Genomic DNA, 23,085 nt, shown 5'->3' on the forward strand with positions numbered 1-23,085 from the left:
GCAACGTGATTGCCGCATTTCGCCAATCGCCAAAACCCAATATGCCCTCTATTTCCTGGATCCTACAAGCTTAGCGTCCTCGTCGTCGGAATCATCCGAGAACCTGTCTCCGTCTTCGCCCACCGCAAAGATGGTCTCTCCATCCAGAGACTCCCTTGGAACGTGTCTTTGCGGCTGCGGTTGCGGCATGCTGCTCGCCTGTGCGCCGGACTGGGCGCCGCGGCTTGTTGGTAGGGAGTTTGTGGTCTCCTTGCCTACATGGGCCTCTTCGTCTTCGTCGGAATCATCAGGTGCACCAATGTCGGCCATGGTGAATGTTCCATCGTCATCTTGCGCGATCTCGTCACTCATGGCGAAACGTCGGTTGTTGGCGGTAGGTCTCCAGACGTAGGCAATCCAGGCTACGTCAGCGAAGTAGACGAGGTTCAGCCAGCCGTCGAGGACGAACCACCGAGACTTCCAGTGGAAGGGCACGTAGTCAGGGTCGCTAACCGAGGCAAAACTGAAGCTGTTGAAGAAGAAGAACCCGAAGATGACAAAAATGCTGATCAGAATGCACCACCACAACTTCTTGTACATGGCTTCCTTGGCATGCTGCTTGCGCTCCCGCAAATCCTTGAGCGTGAAGTTGAGGGAGTTCAGCGTCCAGACGTAGAAGGCGGTGAGAGTCCCGGCTAGAGGAAGGACGATGAGAAGAACGAAAGGACCTGGAACAAGTCAGTGCACCGTCTTCAGAACTCTGCTAGAGACAACGTACCAGCTGCGTCGGGAGTGATTAATAAGCTGGTGATCGCGTACACGAGCCCGAAGACAAAGTGAGCGATGGCAAGCCAGCGCACCCAGATCATGGTGCGGCCGAGCGTCGGTTTGACAACTCCGTAACCCATGCAGACGATAAGGAGCAGGAAGAATGAGAAGGAGTTGCGGGCAGCGTTCAGAATTGCCACAATGACCAGCAAGACCTTGGACCCAATATTGGCGCCGTTGCGGTTAAGGTAGTCTAGAATCTCGTCAGTGAAGGATCAACGGCAAGTTTACGGGGTTCACTTACCGTAGAATCCCCAAGTCATCAACATCTCAACGACCAAGAACATGAGAATGGCTGTGATGTAGTTTTGGACCGCCAAGATGTCATGACGATGTTGATAGTAGAGGAAACCCCAGAACCTAGCAAGCATTAGCTTCGTGACGCTTGGTACGAAGGTAAAGGTATCCATACACGGCGACCAAGGCGTAAAGGATTGTTATGCCTCCATAGAATGGCAGCTTGGGAATCTGCGTGGCGGGCAGCTCGCCGTACGCATTGCGGAACTCAACAACTGCGGTGTATTCGTCCGCAGTGAAGCGATCAGTCAGAACGCAGTAATAGCCCGTCTTGCGAATCATGTACTTGGTAGCTTGCGGCTCTTTCAAACGGATGGCCTTGGTATCAATCATATTCTTCGACTTCGTAGTGGCTTCGGGATCGATGATGAATTTTCCGATGTCTGTCTCGTTGCAGAAGCCCTTCTTGACGAATTGGTCCTGGCAAATGCCGATTTTCTGTACACCAACACTATTAGCTACCCTGACGCATGGTCTTGCCACCAGGCGATAAATGCGCCTTACATGTTCTGAATCGGGGGTCTCGCGAACGCCAATGAGTTCCTCGTCTCTCCACTCGAATATGACCAAGCTCACAGTGGGATCTTGGTCTGCCGGAGCCTGTTTCGGGAGAAACATGACGTTGATGTAGGGGTCGACTGGGCCGCCCCAAGCGGTGCGACTGTACATGCCTGTCGAGGGGAATTATCAGTATCTTCAAGTCGGATCTACGCTTGATTCATCTGCGTCTCGAGGCTGCACATACCAGAGCATCTTTGTCTGTTCTCGTCGGTTTGATCCTGTGACAAGAGGTTCCCAGTCAGTCTCTGATACGCGAGTAGCCGCCGGCGATGCCTCGTCTGGCGAGATTCATACCATCTTGACCTCCAGGGCATGAGCTGTCCAGAGGGACATGCCCAGGACAGAGGCATAAAGCCAGCCCTTCATCTTGATGTTGGGCGAGTAAAGCACTTGGTATCGGCGGCGAGATGGCTGCGAGGGAGTTATGCTGGCAGCGACAGGCGCTGGGCAGTGCCGAAAGATGTTACTGTTGTGTCTATCGTGAAGTTGCAATGAGAAACGGTCGCATGGGGCATGCCGATTTGGTTGAAGCTCTGCAACTTGCGCCCTGAAAGAGATGATGCTGGCGGATCGTAAAGTTCAGCGAGCCCGGCCAAGTCGGATACGTTGCACGGAGGACTTGTACAAACAGTGAAGTGTGCCAGCCTGGCAGCCTTTGGCGAAACTGACACCGAGAGGGAGAACCACCTCAAGTAAGGGTACCTACCTAGGTACGTGCCAAGCTCCGAGGCACTGGATCGCTGAGCCGCTAGTCCAGCCCGGGCGTCTTTTCAGTTAGTACCTTACTGTGCCGGCCAGGGCGGTGACAACTTCCATTGGTTCTGTCTTTGAAACTTCCTGTACGCCCGGCAGCCACCCCGCTACCTACCGCAGTACCTAGGTAGGTACCTAGGTAGGTAGGTAGGTAGGTACCTATCCTAAAGGTACGTTGCCTTATAGCCTTAGTGTAGAGCCGGCAGGTTAATCCACATCCAGGACAGGGTGAGATGCTTTACAAAAGATGGGTCAGTCATCCCTAAATGTTATTGATCTGCTGGGCAACGCGATCATTCCTTTAACATTAATACTTTCGGCACCAAGATAATTACATTTGGGGCTGTTAAGGCACAGGCTTTAGGCATTGAGTACTGTCTTCTCACGCCTCCTCCTCACGACACCCGGTGGCACAGCCTCGCCAACGCTTCGACAATCACAACGCCTTTCTGCGAGGATGGGCAAAAACACAGACAAGCTGTACATTACTCACTCCGAGTGGTCATCCTCAAATGCCTACTCTGCTAGTGCTGGTGCGAACGTGAACGCGCGCGCCCGCCCGGACTCCTTCCGACGCCTGCCCTTCAACTTTTGCGCTGCCAGCCTCCAACCCTTCAAGAACCCCGTCTGCACCAAAGAAGGTACCATATTCGATGTCGAGATCATTAGCTCATGGCTGGCCAAACATGGCACCAATCCCGTCAATGGCGAGCCTTTGGATGCCAAAGATCTCATCAAGCTGAACTTCGCCAGAAACGCCGATACCGAGTCGCGGACCCCGGGCTTTGGCGATGGTCAGGGCGACTTGATCGACCCCGTGTCCTTCAAGGTCTTCACGGATAACACCCACATCGTTGCAGTCCGACACGGAACATACGCAAATGTCTTCGCGTGGGACACGGTCGAGCGAATGAACATCAAGGCCAAGAATTGGCAAGATCTTGTCGACGACGAAAAGTTCACCAGGGCCGACATCATCACGCTGCAAGACCCACAGAACGCTGCAAGCAGGGATTTGAGTCAATTCAAGTTCCTCAAGGACGGCGAGGAGGCAGTTCTGACCAAGGAGCAGGAGGAGGAGCGCAAAGAAGGCAATGTCAACATCAACGCCCTCGGTCGAATCGGCGACAAGGTTCTCAGGGCTAAGCAAGCCGTCGAAAAGGCGCGGAAGGAGCGCGAGGAAGGTGCTGATGTGAACCGCACATCTGCAGTAATCAAATCTGGTTCAAGCGTGCAGCGCAAGTCGATGATCATGGACAAGAAGATTCCGTCCAACGCCGCGGTATATACGACTGGCAAGGCAGCTGCAAGCTTTACCAGCACAGGACTGACACCGGAAACAAGCGGTGAACGAGCGCTGCTGACCGACGAAGAGTACATGCTGAAGCCCAGACGAGTCAAGGTCAAGGGTTATGCCCGAATTGAAACGAATCTTGGCGACTTAAATATCGAGCTTTACCCAGAATTCGCTCCGCGTGCGGTTTGGAACTTCACAAGGCTTGCTCAGAAGGGCTATTACAGGGGCGTCACTTTCCACCGGAACATCAGGAACTTCATGCTTCAAGGAGGTGATCCCTCGGGCACTGGCAAGGGCGGCGCTAGCATCTGGGGCAAAAACTTCCAGGACGAGTTCGACGGACCATTGATGCACAACGCTCGGGGTATCATCAGCATGGCGAACAAGGGCAAGAACACCAACTCCAGCCAGTTCTTCATCATTTACCGGCCGACAAAGCATCTCGACAACAAGCACACAGTCTTCGGCAAGGTAGTTGGTGGTCTCGACGTCTTGTCAAAAATGGAAGATGTGCCTACCGACGGATCCGACAGGCCGCTCAACAAGATTGTGATGAAGGAAGTGATTGTTTACCTGGATCCTTTTGAAGAGTTCTTGAAGGAGAAGAACGAGGCCGAACAGTCGGAGAGGGCCAAGCAGGCAATAGTACTAAATGGAGGCACAGAAGATGACAAGACGACGTGGACGGGCAAGCGAGTTCGGGCTGACGGCACCGTGGACGACGAAGACGCAGGCGCCAGTGTAGGCAGATATCTCAAAGCACAAAAGAGCGGCCCAAAACATGCCGAAGGAACAGACGTCGACACATGGGAAGAACCTGCGCGAAAGAAGACGAAGAACGGTGGCTTCGGCAACTTCGACAACTGGTGAAGGACCGAAGGTCTGTCTCTTCAAGAGATGGCGCAGAGAAATAGACATGATACCCCGAATTATTTTGCATCGCTCCCGCTCAGACCGTCTCGAGCACATTTCGTCTATTGGTACCAAGAACCGGAAGGGTCTAACGTAACTACTTTTTTTCGTATGGCGCAAAGTCTCGCCTGTATGCGTGCCAGTTTACACCAGCATCTCGGCTGTCGTTGGTATCTGCGGCATCTGATGCCATGGCAAGTCAGCCCAAGGGATGGAGACCTCCTTGCTTCGGACCATTTGTGCCACCCCGCCAGCCTGTTGCAGGCTTGTCTCCCTAAGAATCGCCCGTAAACGATCAACGACATACTCTCTGACCTCTGTTGTGCACGAAGATGACACGCCCAAAAGATACAATGGCCAGACAATGGTGTTACTGGCTGATGCAAGTATCATAAAACGCTCGGCGCTGTCGTTGAGACCCTCGGCTTGGGTCGGGTCATGCAGAGTAGGCCCGTTAAAGGGAGCTGGACCGGGAGAATCGACAGACGAACCAGGCGAAGATGACGTAGATGTCGCCGGCGATGGTACCACTCGAGACGGCGGCCTTCTTGCTTTGACTATACCGACGGGCAAGTCACGGTTCTCGATTAGTGCCCTGAAGCTGACAACACCGAAATGTTGGGGGACGCTCGCTAAAATAGCATCACGGAGTCTTTCAAGCAGGTCAACAGACTTGGTAAGCTGCAACTTAGCCTCGTACGGCCAAGACAAGATGTGCTGTTCATGATGGCATCGAAATAGTTCTCCGATTATGGTCTCGTGTATCAATATTCTGAGAGATCGGATACCGTTCCATGTTGCCGCAAGCGACAGCGCGGGATACACATGGCAGTGGTAACCATCGAACACAGCCGGATGGGACTGTGAAAGGCTCACCTGTCGAAATTGCCAGGTTTCCGGTAGGTGGGCGATGATGTTAACGAATTCCAAGTCGACTTTTGAAAGCTGGTCAATGATGGCGTCCGTTTGCCTCAATTTGCCGATCCTGATATCATGCCTGAGTTGCATGACCTTATAAATCGGGCCCGACATTTTCCAGCCCGGGTCACCTGCTGGCGAAAGCATTCCTAGCTGGTTCCGAAGGTCAACGAGAGATTGAGGCATAGGCAAGCTCCGCTGAATACAGCTGGTGAGGGCAATGTGTGTCAACATCAAAAACATGCGCACGCCAGCGGGCGACTGGAACTGCTTGAGACCGCGTATTTTCGCCAGAGCAGCCGCGCCATTGATGTGCTCCTGCCATGCGCGTACCGTCTGGGGGCTCCGGCCGGTGAGCATCTCATATGTGTTCAGAATGAGGACGGACAGCATGGTCGTGTCCTTAACCGCCTCGGAGGGGTCCCGCAATGCGTCGTTCGCCAGGTGAAGAGCGGTGCCGTAGCTGCGGCGTGCCCAGTCCATCGTTCGAGGACACTTGGTAAGGTCAGAGAGACCAGCCAACCCAACGGCAGTCATGCTCGCCATGACACTGTCGACTTTTCGACTGGCGTGCATACTGGCAGGACGCCAGATGTCGAAGATGAAGTCGTAATTTTGGTAGCAGGCGTTCTCGTCGGCAGAAACGTAACGTGAGAAGAAGAATGCCGTGCCACGTTCCTGATAGGACGGTGCTAGCGAGTACAACAACGTGGCTTGCGGTGTCGAAGGCCAATTCCCTTCCTCGGGCGACGGCAGCAGACCCTCGTCATCGTCGTCATCGTCTTCGCAATCGTTGTTCGTGGGATGAGCAGGCTGGGGTGGTGAAGGCCATGGATTATGGCGAGGCCGGCTTCGAACAGAGGCACTCCGAGTTACCACGGTCAAAGCATTAGGCGGGATTTGACGCCTAGTGCTCGCTCTGGTTGTCGTCCCGGGAGGCGGATCGGGGCTATCGGGGCCGGTAGTAGACGGTGCGTCAACGCCGGGTTCCGGTGCGTCGACCGTGGAGCTCGAGGCCATTGCATTCTTCGCGCGTCCCCGTGCCCTTGTTTTGGCAGCTTTCTTGATGACGTGGGAGCTTTCATCCCGGAACATGAGATCGACGAGGTTGCGGTACCCAGGGCATTCTTGCTGACGTTTCTCGCATTGGCCGCAACCAGGTTCTCTCTGATCGCACTGTTGACCGTGTTGTTAGCCTTATGCCAGATTCAAATCACCTCATCCATCATCGTCTAGCAATTGCCTCTCAGAAGAGCAAGAATCGGGAATTGTATGAGCACACGTACCCTAACCTTACGCTCTCGACAGTTGGAGCAGCCCTTGGACGGCTTACCGCAGTACACCATGCTGAATCCACATGGGATGGCCTGATATACCCAGCAAGCCTTGAAGGAAGAAATCAGGTACAGAGATGCTAAATTCCGGCCGACGAACGTTGCTGAGATTTCCTGGTGGGTGCCATTGTCAGACTTTGAATTAGTCCTTGTTTGATAGACAGGATCGGGGCGGGGGGAAGCGGCAAGCGAGGCGGAGATGAGATGTGCAGAGAAACCGGGAATGGTGCAGATGGCAGCCTGGTCGGAGCCCAGTAAGAGGAGCGCCGAGTCTTTGGAGTCGAGAATGAGAGATGACTGACGGCTCAAAGGTGGGATGTTCCTCGTCCCCGGGAAGGGCGATCACGAGGTAATGAAGCCACGTTATGCAATTGGGTACTGGATGTGTAAGTGGCACGTCTTGATGGATGAACGGCTACGCGAGATCAAGTAGTTGCCTCCGACTCCGTGGGTGTCAACCAAGGGCGTCTAGTCCGTTCGGAAGAGAAGACCGGGGTACGACGCAGGTCTGGAATCCTCGGATAACGGGAGATGCAGCAGAGCAGCTGTGCAGTGGCAACGGGAATCTGACGAGCCCAGAACCAGGGGTCTTGGATGAGGTTCGATGCCGAGGTCGATTCTCGAACAGATGGCCAAGCAAAGAGCGTTCGTTGTTCGCCGAGACGGAGGACTCCGGAATCATACACGGTAACCACGAGTCTGGAGGCCACGAAAGCACCACGGGCATCGCCGACCGAAGAAACGGCTTCCAACATGGGCTGATTCGGTCACGTTCCCGGTCACGATGCTGACTGGCTTTTGCCCTGCCGGCCACATTTACACCATGGACAGGTTACAAAGCCAAAAGGAGCGCGCCTTTCAAATTCTGCTGTGGCGGCTTCGGGTGATGGATACAACCGTATCCCCTCCCCCCTACGGTAGTGGCTGCAAGTTCGGTATCCGTATGCTTGGCCTTAGCCGAGATTGATTCCGGAGCTGAGTCAAAACCGCTTAGCTCGCGTGCTCATTAGCCAGCCCCAACGGTCTCGATTAGTACCCCCAAGACGCTTGCATCTGCGTTGCTCCCTGTCAGTTCTGTTTAAGTCGTTCTCACTGGACGAAATGCGATGACATCGTTCCAGGCATCCAGCCCAAAAGAAGAGCTGAGTTGTAGTCCGCTTGTGAGACTTGATGGCTGGATCGTGCCACTGCACTGGAAGATTTGTTCGGATCGAATTCGACTGCTGAGTACCTCAACCCTGGACCGCGGTCAAGGCCGAAAGGACTGCTGCCGCTGGACCTGCATCACGACTGGAGATATTCTTGATTCAGTTACCGGGCCTTGGGATACGCAGACGATTGTTGCGCCTCCAGCGTAATATCCGTTCGTACCCCTGAATGCCTATCACCAGACTCGGCTACCTTGGGCGCGACCAGTCGCGTGCTGCGCCATGAGATGGGCAGGTATCTACGTGCGGACAGTCTCTATTCAAGGTATCTGTTCCAAGTGGCTCGACTCATACCCAAGATGCTAAGTTCTAGCCATATGTACACTTGGAACCTCCACCATGTGCAGCAGTACACTTGATACTGCGTCTTAACCCGAATCAAACCATGTTTCGCTCAAAGCTCCTCTTGCGCCGCAGACGAACCTCTACCTCCGATGCCGACCGTGAGGAGCCTCGGGTTCGAGTCAAACAGCGAGCCAGACTGGTCACCTCCGCTGGATGAGCCAACATCGTCGTAGGGGAACGCGTAACCACGGCCATCGGGGCTGACCTCGTGGCAGATACGCGAGTAGTGATTCGTCCGGGTATCCTTGTAGTAGTTGGCTACTTTCTCGCCCTCGGGCTGCTGGTTATTGATCAGCAGCGTGGATCGGTTGAAGGCTGCCGCAACACGCGCACCGATGGCCCCCATCTCGGCTTGGTTCTTGGGATAACCGCCGAACGGCCCGGTGCTGCAGCTGAAGATATCCCGCGCACTCGGTTGAGCAAAGGATCCGACATCGCCAAACGTCAAGAGGTTGTCTGCGCCCACGCGACCGTTGACGTTGCCCCATTGGGCCTGGGTGTTGACCGTCAGATCGGCAGAGCTGTACTTGTCCCATACGGCATTGACGTAGGGCTGATAGTACCCCTGGAACAGGCTGGGCTGCATAACGATGCCCGAATTGGGACTCAGTGCACGCAGGTTGGCCGTGTTGTCGGGGGTGCGCACAATGAGCTTGCTCCAGCCGGCCTTGTCGCTGGAATCTTGGGCGCGCAGCTTGTCACAGACGGCATCGAGACCGTTGCTCGGGAGGCCTGGCACGTTGGTGACGGTGCCCGAGTCGTTTTCCAGAGTCAGGGAGACGGGGATGCTCACGAAGTCGACGTACGAAATGTTGACGAAAAGCTGGAAGCTGTTGAATGTGAATTCGCAGAAACCCCAGCTGAGATTGTAGTTTGCGTCGGACGGGTTCGTCGCCGAAGGCTCCACCACGGCCGGACCCGGGTTCAGGAGGAACCTGAGCGGGCCGTCCCGGGAGAACCAGATCCTACCGCCTGCGATCTGGGGGATCGTCAGCTTTCGCGTCGACCCCGGCGCTCCCAGGGAGATGGCGCAGTCGGTTCCCAGGGGTTGCAGGATGCCGGAAGGCGAGGTCGGGTAGTAGCCCGTGACACCATCGGCCTGGAGTATGAAGACGGCATTATTTCTGTTGATGTCCAGTCCGGTCAAGTGAGCATACGCATTGGACGAGCCGGTGTTGTTCACCAAAACAATGTCGACCGTCGGCCTCGTCATGTTCTGTATGAATTGGACGCTTGCAAGGATGGCTGAATTGTGTTGCTATTGCTCCCGCGGTGTCGCAGCGCAGAAAAAGACTTTGCAGCTGCAGGGCTGCCAGGGTTTGGGAGAAACGCGGCGGCTGTGCCCTTTTATCAAGACGGCGTTCGTCGTATCTGCCTCTGTCGTCCGGCAGGGGAGAGCCAGAATGGGAGCAACTGACCGGGATGGCCACGTGCGATTACTCGGGCCATACAACCTGAGAGGCCGGTGACTTATCCAAACATTATCAGAGAATGAATGAGACGCGCAAGTGTGATGCGCTGGACTCTCCCTCCCTTCCAGAATGACGGAATGGATGACATGGATACGTGGGCTGGTGCCCACTGCCTTGCAAACCGCTCGCCCGGTTTTCCAAGTTCCATCTGACGACTCCAGCCGCACGGCACATGAAGGTCCGGTCCGATTACCAAGCGACGACACATGGTCGCAGCGAGTCGACGCCCGTTGTATTTCTGGTTTGTCGGTGGAGTGGAGTGATGGGAAGAGGCGCGACTCGACTCGACGATGGACAAATGACCCTCTTTGGGGACCAGCACCGTCGAAAGGGAAAGACGGCCTGTGCCAGGTATTCGTCCGGGTTTGTTGCGAGGGCAGAATCGCTACAGCCGGCACATGCACAGGCACATGGGGGAAGCAAATCCGGGGTAGGGGCAGACTGTCTCGGCCGCATTTTCCTCGTGGAAAAGCCCGCCAAGGGGATCACTCGCCCACCAGGTTGACGGAGTCGTGGAAGTGGTGTCTGCAACGCTGCAGCAGTCTGACGCGACGCAACGCGACGCGACGATCGGCCAGTGGTCGCGGATCGTATGCGCCATTCGATGGCCACGTGCGTGATCCACGACGATGAGGGGCCCGTAAATGTGCCGCTGATCCGCCATGACGGGCATTATTGGAGAAAAGATGGAGACGAGCTCGAGGCTGTGCGGCATCTGGGGCTTCGAGACATTTGCATATCCGACTATCAACTACCGAGAGTTGAGGTGTCGAAAACAGGTCAGATGATGACTCTGGGGTCTGGGGCAGACGATTGCTGCGAGTGTGATTGGTCTCTGCTTACCTTGCTTCCTTTGGCGCACAAGGACGCCCTAGTTCTTAGTCTTGCCGCTGGTGACGGAATCAACACAACAATTGCTTTCTTCTATCCAAGACAATTCGGTCGAGAATTGTGACAGCGGGTATGGGAATGGAAGGTGGAAGGTTACGGGCTGCATGTATGGCGGCTCAAACGTCTGTCCATCTTGGGAATGCGCCGTGGCAGCGGTCCATTATCACGATGGTGTACATACCTCACCATATCATGGGAACCGTCTTCAGCTCGGAAGTCGCCATGTTTTCCCCTTGTATCGAAATGGAATGTCATAGGTTGACTGGCTTAGAGCTTTTGCAGGATCGGGTTTTGGAACGTTTCTTCATTTCATCAAAACCGTGTCGTCAAAGTAGCTAACATGGTCATAATACACCACCAGAAACAATAAATCGGCAACCTGCTAGCCTTTGAACGCCGTTCACCACGCTACATCATTTCGTAAGTCGTACAGGAAGTAAAAGGCTTCCGCCGCTGGGATGGTATGATAAACAAGAGGGGCCCATACGTAGGAGAGAGATTCGGTCGATGAACCAATGCCGTCGGCGACGGGAAGGGAGAGAAGAAGGGGGAGGGTCAAATGAACCAGACGCCTAAGAAAACCGCACTGATGAGCATAGCCCACGAAGGTGCCTCCACCGAGGCGGTCCCTTGCTGGCTAGCTTGGCCGTCCTGGTCCTTGTGACCTCCCGGCGGGGGCTGCCCAGATACGGTCTGGTTGTTGGTCATGTTCGTATGGGCAGTGAAGAAGAAGGACGGGACATCGGGAATAGGGCAAACGGCGTCCGGCGCCGCGGGATCGATGCAGCGAGTCTGATAGTCATCCTGGCGGCTGTCAAGTGACGAGTTGAAGTAGGCCTTGACGGAGGCCACGGTGAGAATTGCGTCCTTCTTCGGGGGGCCACCAGACCACAGAGGGTTTCCGTTGCTCCAGTGCTGAAGAATCAAGTGGCCGCCCTCGGCAGGCACGGCGCTGCCATTCATACTGCCGATCACGGTGCCGTCGGCGTAGAAGATGACTTCGTCGCGGAGGTAGTCAATGCGATACTCGTGGAAGTCCGTGGTTGGGTTGAAGCCCAGGTTGGTCTTGATGAAGTTGCCTGTTCCCGCCGCATCGTAGCCCTTTTCCATCGCAGCGCGCGACTGCAGGACAATATTGACGGGGAAAGAATTGTTGGCCGGGTTGAACTCTCTTGTCAAAAACTCCATGTCTATCTCTTGAGTGTCGTTGTAGTACTACGCTCTCTGTCAGCAATCAATGTGTACGCAAGTGGCAAGTTCTTCTTACCCAGAAGAAGGCAGCACATGTTCCCGCTACATCTGGCACCTTCATCATCGCACGGAACGATCCGTATTGGAGATCATTCCTCACCGTATCGATCTCCGCGCCGGGTACCAGCCCGTCCCGAGTCGAGCTCTCAACTAGCAGCTGCAGTCCAGCATCGGTCTTGGTCGAGCTCAGCCCGAAGGAACTCGACCCTTGGTGGACTGAGGCGACATTTGTCGGCGTGAAGTTCTCTCCGAGGGGACCTCTGGCATTTGAGTTGGTCTTGTTGAACTCTTGCCGTGCCCAATCAGTGTTGTTTTGGATATCTCTGACCCTTGTGAAGTCGGTCTCGATGAGGTCGGTGAAGATCTCGACTGTGCCGGTGATGTTCGCAGCGTACCCACATTCGCAAGCAGCGCTGGCGATAGGAGCGAGCAGGCCGATCGCAGCAAACCATCTTGTCGCAAAATGCCCCATGATGCCTATAGTTTGAGATGTTGTTATGGGTTATGTGTTTCCGTATATACGTCTGCCTTTTGTGGTGGACCACTACCAGAGCCGTGCACACAGATCGATCGTCTAAAGTTTTGACAGAACTGAAGGAAGCTCAAGCGCGCATGAGACCAGTCCAGGCGTGCATGAACAGAAATAGAAGACGGTGGGATGAAATGAAGCCCAGACTGGCGCTCAGGCGAGCGAGACGTCGAAAGAGAGGGAGAAGCGAGGGACGTGGGGTAAAGACTCGACAGCATCACAGGAAAAGGCAGGGAGAAAGGGGAGGACCATGTGCTGGCTATGTATTGCTCTCGGCCACGAAAATACAAGGCCAGGTAGAGTCGGAAGGAATCAATGCTGTACGACCATTGTTCCTGTGGCGGGGGTTCGACCGCGACCCAAGCTACAACCCTCGCCGCTCACTTCCATGAGCACAACTACATTGATTGGCGTCCCAGGAAGTGACGAAGGGTCTCGAGAAAAGATGCCGGAGATCAAAGGGGTGCTATCAATGGACAAAGACGATAGAAGCCAGCCGTTTTGCACGTTAGAAGCGTGGTCAAGATCACCATAGAGGAGAGATTCGATACCGGCATCACAAAACCCCAAAACACGGCCAATCGTTAACCGTTGTCCAGAGAACCTGCAGCCGTTCTCCCGGAAATACCCAAAGTGGTATGAAACACAGCTCAACTAGATGCTCGGCACAAAGAAGCAACACGAGAACAACGGGTTGGTGCCTGGGAACCGGCTGGGTCTAGGGAAGCGCCCAAACTGTCCCCCACCCCTTCTCTCTTCCTACCCTGAATCCATGCCCGTGTGCGGTGGCGGACAAGCCACATCAGGTTGTACTACACTGTGTCGCGTCGCGTAGTAATGGTGTTGACCCTGCGAGAACCCGCGCCTGCTGGATTGGACTAAGGATCAGGGGGACGAAGAGGAGGAGGAGGAGGAGGAAGAGATTGGGTAAGTGTCAGGGTGTGAGCGTTGTAATCTGAAGCTGGAATCGGAGCCGAAGGTGTGTCGAAGGTCGCTGCAAAAGCCGCCACGTTAGACATTCCAGTCTCGAACGGTGTTTCAACGACGTCAAAGGAGAGAGAACAATGAAAAGGAACGACTACACGTTGCTAGTCAGCTTCGCGCCCGCGAGACGACTGTTAGCGGATAGCCGGCCGGGTCTCACCAACGAAGAGGGAAAAAAGCCCCCCCGTTGTTGTTGTTGCGTCTGTCTCTAATTAAAGTGTGGCTTTGATCTTCTTGGGGACCGCTCGTCGGTATGCATCAATAACTCACCTACAGCCTTTTCTCCCTCAGCTTTGCTATAGATGAACCCAGTAATTGATTTATAAAGGAACCCGCGCCGATCGGACGCGTGTTGGGCCATTGACTGCTCGCAGAGCTATTCGTGCAATCCCACATCTTGCAAGCCCATGCCCCGAACTCATCACCATTATATCAAGAGAACTGCCAAAGTGCAGCATGCTCTTGCCGTAGCTTGTGATGTTGTCAAGACAATGTTGTGGCATGATCTACCGAGACCACCAGAAAATCGTCAATCAAAGCCACTTGCCGCCTCGAGCTTTGCTAGGCACTTCTTCCACACATGCTCCCCCATCACTGTCTAGATAGTGTGGGACGATCAGCTGTACTGGCTACAGATCACACCTTCGCTCTAATTCTCCTTAGCACAAGTCTCACCCTAAGCTCTTTGTCATTCAAACGGTGGGCTTTTCGATGGCGAAGTCTACTACTCCACACGCAGCTGGACATACATGGTGTCGACGACGACATAATGACCCATTCGCTCATCACAGCAGCTGCCGTGTCCCAAAGTAGCAGAGGCCAGCGGGTGCAATTAGGAGAGGTGTTATGTCGATGTTCAACTCCTAGGAAACTATCTATACACATGTGCTCAAGAAGCCAGCTCCTCCCTTACATCTCGACCAATTAACAGACTCAGGTACCTTCGTCTTGGAAGATGCCCTCACTGCCGTGATCATTTTCTGTCCGCCCACTTGTGCCGAAAGCGCATTCCAGAGCAGAGACAACTTAAATCAGAGTCAGATGACCAAATTCCAAAGGAAGCAAATACTGCAATCTGTATATCGCACAAGGTATCTGAGCAAATCCAAACAAAACAAGCATAACCAAGACCTTGCGCAGTGATATGACGACGAAACGGAAACAGCAACAAGAACTGGTCGAGCCATTCAAGCAAAAAATGTAAAGAGACGAAGGAAAATAAAACAAAAAAAAAAGGATATCAACAACGCGCAGGCATTAGTAAGAACTAGTAGAACAAACGCAAAACCAGTCAACAAGAACTTGTCATCATGGACCAGCCAACATGCCTTGAGGCAGCCCTTGGGGTGCGCGAGCAGGGCCCGAATTATCCCTATTCCTCGGATTTGATTTCCGAGGAACCCGTTCCGAACCCAATGCCCCAACCCATCTCCATATTCCTGCCCTCATTATCGCCGATGACCAAGTTCAATGCCGGGACGCTCTAAATAAAAGTCATTCCAAACGGGGAAATAAGGAAAAAGGAAACCCAGCCGGCGAAACGAGCTGGTCATGCGCGGTGAACATCCTGAAAGCCAAACCTCTCATCTGCGCCGCCTCCCCCGTTCCGACTCGGGGACAAGCCTCAGACCAAGAGGACACGTTCGATGAAGAACTCCGAACCGTTTGCGCCAGGATTAGTAATAGAGAGTTCAACCCAACATACAGAGAGGTATATGCCAAAGAGAAAAGGGCGACCGTAATGGACCCCGAAACACAACATAGGAAATCGTTCAATCATTGCAACTAGTACACGCTGTCCTCGTCCGCCCCTTGTGATGTCATCGAGGGGGTCGAGGCGCTTGAGGACGCTTCCATGTCGTCGACGTAGCCGACAAGTGCTTGTGCGTGCAGGCGGAAAGATTCGCCCATCAGTCTGGTAATTCTGTCGCGTTGTTAGCACGTGTGACCTTTTCAAACCGGACTTTGGCGATGACTTACCCCCAAACGACGACCTCGTCGAGCATGCCGCCCCACAGTCTGGCAACAACGGAACTGATCTGAGAAGCGTACGCCTCGTCGTTGTCCTTCTCGAAGAGTTGCCGAACCTTGTTATACATGGCCAATTCTTCCTCAGTCGCCGGTTCGTCGTCATGTTCCAGACGATAGAGCCACAGCGACAGGATGATCATCAAATCTAGACCACACAAGGCGTGCTCAACGCTCCAGTTCGTCGGTGACGTGCGTGCAACCCAGCGCACGCCCTGAACCACGGCAATCTCAATGCAGTTGTAGCATTCTTGGATTACCTTGATCATCTCGCTGGACCGCTTGACCCGATCCCGAGCGCGGGACATGGCCGCCGCGACCTCGTACGACTCATGGTAGCGCAGTGCCTCCTGCACGGATTTCAGATCGACCTCCAGGCGAGCGCGCGCATTTCGGTACAGTGCCTTGGCGTTGAAGATAAGAGGGTGACCCTTGTGAGGGGCGCTCAACGGGACCGTGACATGCTCGGGCTCGCAAAGCTCTAGGGATTTCTCCCAGGTCTCGAGAGCAAGTCGGAGCTTGTACTCAGTCACAACGTCTTGAAGAGCCTCCGGACTCCGCTTGTGATACCACACTTCGAGGAACAGGGCATTGATCATAACCCGCGACGCAAACGCACTGTACCTGAGTGTCTCTCCCTGGAACAGATTGTCATGCGCTTCCATGAAGGTAGACATGGGCGACAGCTTCAAGCGCTCATGCCAAGCGGCCTCATCCGCAACCCTGATGTTCCAGAGCGCTTCAGAAGATGGGAGCTGCAAGTCCTCGAATTCGTTGAAGCTGATGGCAGGTGTATGGTTGTACGTCAGAGTGAGCAGGCCGAAGAAGATGTAGACGGCGTAGTAGGTACGACGGCAACCCTCGTCCTCGATCCATTCGTTGCGGGTTGGCTGAGCACCCTCGCGAGCCTCCTGACGGAGCTTCAGCTCGTACCTGTTTCCGGCGACCATGTTCGCGAGCAGGCTCTTGATGGAGCAAGCCCATTCGAGTCCTTTCGGGTCACCGCTCCAGCTGGCAAAGATCATGTTCAGCAGAGAGCCTTGCATGGTCCACAGCGGGCATTTGCGCGAGCTGAAGTTCTCCTTGTTAAGAAGGAACTGATTGACGAGCACCTTGGACCCGATGTGGAGCATGTACGCCTGGTCCTGGTCGAAAGCGTATAGTGCTCCGATACTGAGCACCGCGAGCAGTAGAGCCGGGGAAACCGTGGTTGAATCGAAAGATGCGGGGTGCAGAAATGGCAAGTGGTGGTGGAACAGCCCAAAGTATGTCGACAAGAAACGGTTCAAGTATGCCAAGCTGGGCAGACGGAAGCCTTCGGGGATGGCGTGCTCAGTGTCGTTGGCCCGAATGTTGTCGAGAATCAGATTGCGCTCGTCGTCGCTTGCGACCTGCGGTGCGCAGAAACCAGCGGAAGACATGGTAGCCTCGTTGGCGTAGGGGCTCTGCGGCACCGGTGTACCAGCTCCGGAGTTGGGCAAAGAGTTGATCATGGACTGGAGAGCCGGGACGAGGCCGTTGCATGTCTGGCCGTTGATTGGGGGCAGCTGAACGTTACGAGGCTGCATCGTGCTCCCGCTGTTGAATGATTGCTGAGACTCAAAGGAGCCCGACGCTGAGGAGGCAGTGGAGTGCGACTTGGGCTCAGAAGTCTGTGACATGAAACTCTCCCATTGCGGGACGGGTATGACGCCGCTGGCGTAAGCAACGGTGGGCTCCATGGCATGCGGCGAGTATGGCATCGATGGGCTACCTTCGTAATTGCTCCCGGCGGAACGGGCTCCGGCGGCGGCCTTGTGCTGGAAGTCCGCGACGAGCATCGCAGCGGTCTCAACATCGAGAGTGCCGTCGTGGGAAGCAGCTTCGAGCTGATCTATCGCCGACTGGTCAAGCATGGGTGTCTTTGCAGGGCCGCCGATGGCTCTCGTCTTGGGACCAGAGCGACGCTTGCCGTCGCTATGAAGAGGGACGCCACCATCTTTGGCGTGAACTGTTCGGTCATGTCGAAGGAGGAGATCGCGACGAACAAATGTGCTCCGGCACTTCATGCACTTGAAAGGACGCTCCTTGGTGTCTGCGGCGGATGGTCAGCATGATTGGTGAACAACAGTTGACGGTGGTGTATCGAGATTCGACGAGGGGTGTTTAGGTGCCCATCATTATGCGTTGAGAATCTAGGCGGACGACCGAGGCGGAAGGAGGGGTCGGCTGCTGTCGCGGGGGGTTCCCAGCACGACGGAAGCTTTGTGGGAAGAGGGGAGGGGTTCGGGGGAGGGAGAGGGGCTCGGGGAGTGCAACTTACGAGAGCGTTCATGTCTGCTGCGGTGTTCGCTTCTGCTGAATGCTCTGTTGCAGAACTGACACTTGTATTTGCGTTCCGGTGCGAGTGAGGCCTTGCGCGAGGCCGGTGTTGATGAAGCGGAAGTGGGAAGGACCGCAACGCTTGCGCCGGGCATCTTGACGGCTCGAGTCGTTGTCGCGTTTTTGTGTTTTTCTTTTTCGTTGCGAGGGATTAGAGTGGTGGTGGTCGAGTGGCTAGGGAAAGCTACCGCGACGGCGACGGCGAGGGCAACGGCCAAGACAAAAGTGCGAACGACTTGATCAGGACGACGGGTCTCGATGAATTATAACGATGGTTGAAATCGCCTGGCTCCTAGGTTCCTCCTCGCTCGGCGCGCTCCCGTAGGGTTTAAAGCGTGTCTTGATTAGACTGGTGGATGTTGCTGGTCATTTGGTTCGATATTCTGGTCATAGGAAGGACGTGTGGGTGATTGGGAGGGAAAAAGCTGGCTCGTAGCCAGTATATGAAGCGGCGTGTCTGGAGGCGACAGGCGCGCTTGAAAGGTGTTGATGCTGAGAAGCCGGAGAAGGCGAAGCCGTGTTGAGTTGCGTGTTGGAGATGAAGGATGATCACGAGAGTAGGAGGAGGGAGGAAGCGGAAGAGGGGAAGTCCAGGAAAAAGTAGGAGGGGAGGAAGAGGAGGAAGAGGACGCCTTGGTGAGAACGGTGGGGACGCTGGACTGCGACAGTGGGAGGGACGACGGCTGTATTGGAGGGGATGGGGGGGCAGGAGAGGGGAGTGGAGGGGAGCCCGAGAAGGAGGGAGATAGGTGGAAGTAGGTAGGTAGGTACCTACCTACCTTCCATTGCCTTACCTTAAGGAACCTAAGGTACCTACCTAGGTAGGTAGAGGAGGAGGGAGAGGAGGGAGGGAGGGGACGGGAGGCCACGCTCACGCTGAGGTGGTCGGAGCTGGCACTTCTCCCACCTCGCTGTAAAGAAGCGGGAAACAGACGGGATGGACAAACGCTATGGAAGGTACCTACGAAAAGGTACGTACTGCACTGCTAGTAGGTAAGGTACCTTAGGTACGAATACCTTACCTTACATCACTGATGGAAGACGGGCAGGTCAGGGGTCATGTGTACCTAAATGAGGCAGGGCAGGGCACGTAGGGTGAGGTACCTGATATCTACCTTTCTCGGACAGGGTAAGGGAAGGAGGGGGAGGGGGGGGGAGGGAAAAAAAAAAAAAGGAAAAGGAAAAAAAGGGCATCCAGGGCAGTCAGTAAATGGCAGGCATGTTCAGATATTCGTAATGGAAGGTAAGGAACCCGACCGACGTCTTGAAAGTAAGGTACCATAGTAGAGCAGAAGTACCTACTTTCCTACCTAGTTGCCCGTGTCGTAGCAAGGTGGGTCCCCGTGTCGATGGCTGAGGTGAGGTGGATGCCATGCACAGCGGACAGGACGGCGGGACTGCAGTCGGGTGTGCACACTGCCAATTCACATTGAGGTGGGCACTGCACCCATCGAGAGGAGAACAGAGTTCGTTCACCGGGCCACCAGAACAGAAAACATACCCGACCCGAATCTCTCCATCAGAATGAGCAAGGGAGGGGACATGGATGATGGCCGACGGGGACTGGGCCAGGCCAGAAGGGTGGAGGGGTGGAGTGGCGGACAAGTTTACACGGTACCTTACCCTGTACCTTAGGTAGGTAAGAGGAGGGGGGATTCGGGAAGCCCTGAAGTGGGAGTGGACGAGGGGAAGAAAGACGATGGACGCGACATCAGCAACTGGACAAGAGGTAGCAACAGCCCACAACGTGTAGGTAGGTCAACACCAGGGCCATCGTCCAGCAACAGCTGGTCAACTGCCAGCCCACCGTCCCCGTCCCCGTCCACGTCCACGTCCACGGCTTCGTAGGGCAAGTCACCGGTGTGGTGGAGAGGGGACGAGGGAGGGAGGGAATCTGGGCTACGGATAGACAGACATGGCATGGACAGACTGCAATATTTGTGGGCGGGAGACACTTTGAACTCCCATGAGGTCGTTGACATGCTCCTGTCGCTGCTACATAGTACAGTTCGCAGTTCTGTATCTCGTCGGATTGGGCAACCAAGGTACGGTAAAGAGTTCTCGTCGGCATCGTAAGCGGAGGCAGAGACGAAAGCGGGAGCGGAAGCGGGTGTCATGATGCTAGCCTTCATGAACGGATGGGATTGGAAGCTGTTGTCGTGCTGTCCGGTCGTGTTCAATATCGGTTGTTGCTGTCCCGTCCCGCCCAGTCCAGTCCAGTCCAGTCCAGTCAAGAATCTATCCGTGGTAAGGTAGGTGAGGTGTTCAATCGAGGTCGCTGCACGCGCACACAGCCCACATAAAATATGAGCTCGCCGGACCACCTTAGGTACGTACACACACCGGTACACGTGCTGTATCCCTTCGGATCCCACTTTTATGTCATCCAATTGCAAGCCCAGGGAAGGATAAAAAAAAAAAAAAGGAAAAGGGCAAGTATGAATACCTTACCTTGCCTAGGTACCTACGGCGGGGATCCCTTACCCCGAGCAGCTAAGGTACAAGAGCTATGTAAGCTGCACCGAAAATCAATGTATTGCGGGGGAATAGCTTGCTTCACTTCTTTCAAGCCTAGAAGCCGCGGTCTTGCAATCGCCAAGATGGAACTCTGGCATACGGGCTTCAATCGGCTCAGAGATGTTGTTTGTGGACTCGAGCAATCTTGTTAGAACTTTCTCGGAACCAGAGTCATTAATGTTGCAGTACAGAACACCCGTCATCTCATCTGATACACGAGAAACGAGGAATCTAAAAAGAGTCTCGCTGCTATCTCAATCCAAGACAAAAAAATTTACCGGCCGCGAATAAGTAATAAAGGAAGGAGGGAGGGACAACCACCTCAATGATTGGATCTTTCGGACGGGAAACACGCACTCCTATTAACAGATACCACGACCACGGAACACGTCGCGACACGGATCTCACGCTGAAGTGGGGCGTCACTCCTTCTTCTCTCACTCTCTCCCGTCTCTTTCTCTCTCTCTCTTCCCCTTTTTATTTTTTTTTAATTTTTGTTATTTTTGTTAGTTTGTTTTTGGTCCACCTCCATCAGGTGGATGAAGAGTTCTTTTCATGGGATAACTCGAGAGCATTTGTCTCTGTGCGCCACACCACGCTCAAGTACCTACCTCTCCAGCTTGACCAAAATTTCCTCACTGTCGCGTCAAATCCGTGCCATGACACGCCAGACACCCCGGGTGGATTGGTTGATACCTACGGATGCAATTCCCATGCCCTGGCACGCAGCCGACCCGTCCGGAGCACATCCATCACAAACATCCCCTGCCACCCACAAGAACCTGGTAAGGGGGACAGGGGAATAAATGGCAGCGGAGGGCCGGGTTATGGGACATCTCATGGATGAGTGCTGGGGCATCTTAGGGGGAGAGCGAGCACAACACCCTACCAAGGAACGGATACGCCGCCCATGGCCGGTCTGGAGTCTCCAGACTCCAGCAGGCGTGTGTCAATGGCTCTTGTCCCTCACCTCGCAGTAGGGCGAGGTCAGCGAAACAGCAAACAGTACTCTGTACCATGCTCGAGCGGACACGATGGGCTGGTTTGCGGATACAGTGGACTGAACCAACGCCGTGGTACGCAACGCTAAGGCAAGCACTGCTGTGCTGGTCTCGAATTCCCTGGGCCAGATGACGGGGAATCCCTCGTCTGCGAAGCGGTTGGCTGGCTGAAGACGGGAGCATACCTAGGGGGACATGAGCTAAGTGTAGGTGGACGAAGGTGAGCAGAGGTGTGCGGTGAGGTGAGGCAATCAAATCGCAATACCTATGAAGCCTGAGGAACACCGTACCCGCCTCAGTTCGTCCCGTCCCCATTGTTCGCTCATGTGCTTGAGGCATGCTACAGCGATTCAAGGGCCTCGACTACACTACCAACTATGTACTTACATAGGTATGCAGATGGATACCACTGTCCCACGTCGCACTCAAGCATCGATGCATCATGAGGCAAGTATCCATCCTCCGGTTCGCTGCTTCATAACTTGCTTCTCATTGCTAACCTTTCCTGTCTAGGTGCCGACGAACCGAGGGTTGACGTCGCGTCGTCGTCCTTACGGAAACAGGGAGCACCGAGGATTCGAGGAACCGCCGAACAAGGGCGCAACAGGCAAAAGGAACGCGACGGGGAAAAGAGATTGCAATCACCAACGACTTGGAGCAATGGAGCTCCTCGAGGTCGCTCGCTGCCCCTCCCGGTCTAGCCTTGCCAAATCCCGGACCGCCAATTCGGTTGGCAATTTCGCCCTGGCTTCCGGAAGGGAGGAAGATGTCCAAGCTTGCCAGATTACGAGGGGGCTGGCACAAGCCCATTGCTTCGACTGCTTCCAGCAATGCTTCCATCGCCGAGCTTCTTGTCCTTCTATCACTGGGGGCCACCCGAGACTGGAGCAAAAAGAGTCTGGTGTCACGAGTGATTGTCGCCGTTTCGTGTCCTGAGGCTGCCGAAAGACCACCGACACTGCGACCTCATGTCCCCAGCGGGCCAGGAACCCTGGGCAAGCCAGGCTCTGCACATAGTGCAGTGTACACACTACCATGCGGTAGTGGCAGCGGTAGCGGCAGCTACCTAGTCACTAGTGACGTTAGACCAGCTAAAAAGGGGGACAGGCAGTCTTCGACTTCAGAAGTTCAGATGCCAGGAGAGGTGCGGAGAGGAAGAAAAAATGCCCCCCCCCCCCCCGGTCCGGATGGCTCTGACCAATAGGCAAGCACCCCGTCTCCCGGTCCCCGGACGTATGCATGCCCGTACTTAATTGTGCTGGCACTGGATACGTATCTGCCCAGGAAAAAGAAGTCGGAGAACGCGACCGCAACCACGAGCGCGACAGGGCACGATGGTACTTGGGCGATACGTGTCTGGTCTGCACGCACTAACGCGCGCCGGCGGATTGCATGCTTGTTCCCAAGGACGGGCAGCGGGCGGCTTGTCACTCCCAGCGGTGAGAAGAGGTACCCATGAGTATCCCCATTAGCCGGCTTACACCGCAGATGCTCGAGTGTCTGTACCCTACGCGGTCTCCAACACACGTGTGAGTGCGAGTAGGTACGGATATTCTTTACAGAACGAACACCGTACCTCCCCAGCAAAAGCCCCGCCGTTCTTCCCAGCCGCCCTGCAC

The 23,085-nt window shown here is 54.9% G+C and overlaps 6 protein-coding genes across 6 annotated transcripts; 1 reads left to right on the plus strand and 5 right to left on the minus strand.

The window, feature by feature from the left end:
* Window positions 1–48: 48 nt before the first annotated feature.
* Window positions 49–2,031, minus strand: CkaCkLH20_07024 (uncharacterized protein; the record flags this gene model as incomplete). The annotated part of the gene is made up of 7 exons (XM_038889741.1): window positions 49–707; window positions 758–1,000; window positions 1,052–1,167; window positions 1,220–1,542; window positions 1,609–1,775; window positions 1,850–1,883; window positions 1,960–2,031. 7 exons carry the CDS (start codon window positions 2,029–2,031, stop codon window positions 49–51), a joined length of 1,614 nt encoding a protein of 537 aa, XP_038745104.1.
* Window positions 2,032–2,875: 844 nt separating this feature from the next.
* CkaCkLH20_07025 (uncharacterized protein) lies at window positions 2,876–4,585 on the plus strand (the record flags this gene model as incomplete). The annotated part of the gene is made up of 1 exon (XM_038889742.1): window positions 2,876–4,585. One exon carries the CDS (start codon window positions 2,876–2,878, stop codon window positions 4,583–4,585), a length of 1,710 nt encoding a protein of 569 aa, XP_038745105.1.
* Window positions 4,586–4,771: 186 nt separating this feature from the next.
* On the minus strand, window positions 4,772–7,188 carry CkaCkLH20_07026 (uncharacterized protein; the record flags this gene model as incomplete). The annotated part of the gene is made up of 3 exons (XM_038889743.1): window positions 4,772–6,358; window positions 6,422–6,721; window positions 6,832–7,188. 3 exons carry the CDS (start codon window positions 7,186–7,188, stop codon window positions 4,772–4,774), a joined length of 2,244 nt encoding a protein of 747 aa, XP_038745106.1.
* Window positions 7,189–8,481: 1,293 nt separating this feature from the next.
* CkaCkLH20_07027 (glucanase b) lies at window positions 8,482–9,645 on the minus strand (the record flags this gene model as incomplete). The annotated part of the gene is made up of 1 exon (XM_038889744.1): window positions 8,482–9,645. The coding sequence occupies one exon, from the start codon at window positions 9,643–9,645 to the stop codon at window positions 8,482–8,484; it is 1,164 nt and encodes a 387-aa protein (XP_038745107.1).
* Window positions 9,646–11,350: 1,705 nt separating this feature from the next.
* CkaCkLH20_07028 (uncharacterized protein) lies at window positions 11,351–12,518 on the minus strand (the record flags this gene model as incomplete). The annotated part of the gene is made up of 2 exons (XM_038889745.1): window positions 11,351–12,010; window positions 12,063–12,518. 2 exons carry the CDS (start codon window positions 12,516–12,518, stop codon window positions 11,351–11,353), a joined length of 1,116 nt encoding a protein of 371 aa, XP_038745108.1.
* A 2,826-nt stretch (window positions 12,519–15,344) lies between these two features.
* CkaCkLH20_07029 (uncharacterized protein) lies at window positions 15,345–18,043 on the minus strand (the record flags this gene model as incomplete). Its single annotated transcript, XM_038889746.1, has 3 exons — window positions 15,345–15,483; window positions 15,540–17,661; window positions 17,890–18,043. 3 exons carry the CDS (start codon window positions 18,041–18,043, stop codon window positions 15,345–15,347), a joined length of 2,415 nt encoding a protein of 804 aa, XP_038745109.1.
* Between the last annotated feature and the right edge of the window lie 5,042 nt (window positions 18,044–23,085).

The sequence above is a fragment of the Colletotrichum karsti genome (genome assembly GCF_011947395.1).
Source record: "Colletotrichum karsti strain CkLH20 chromosome Unknown Scaffold21, whole genome shotgun sequence".
NCBI lineage: Eukaryota > Fungi > Ascomycota > Sordariomycetes > Glomerellales > Glomerellaceae > Colletotrichum > Colletotrichum karsti.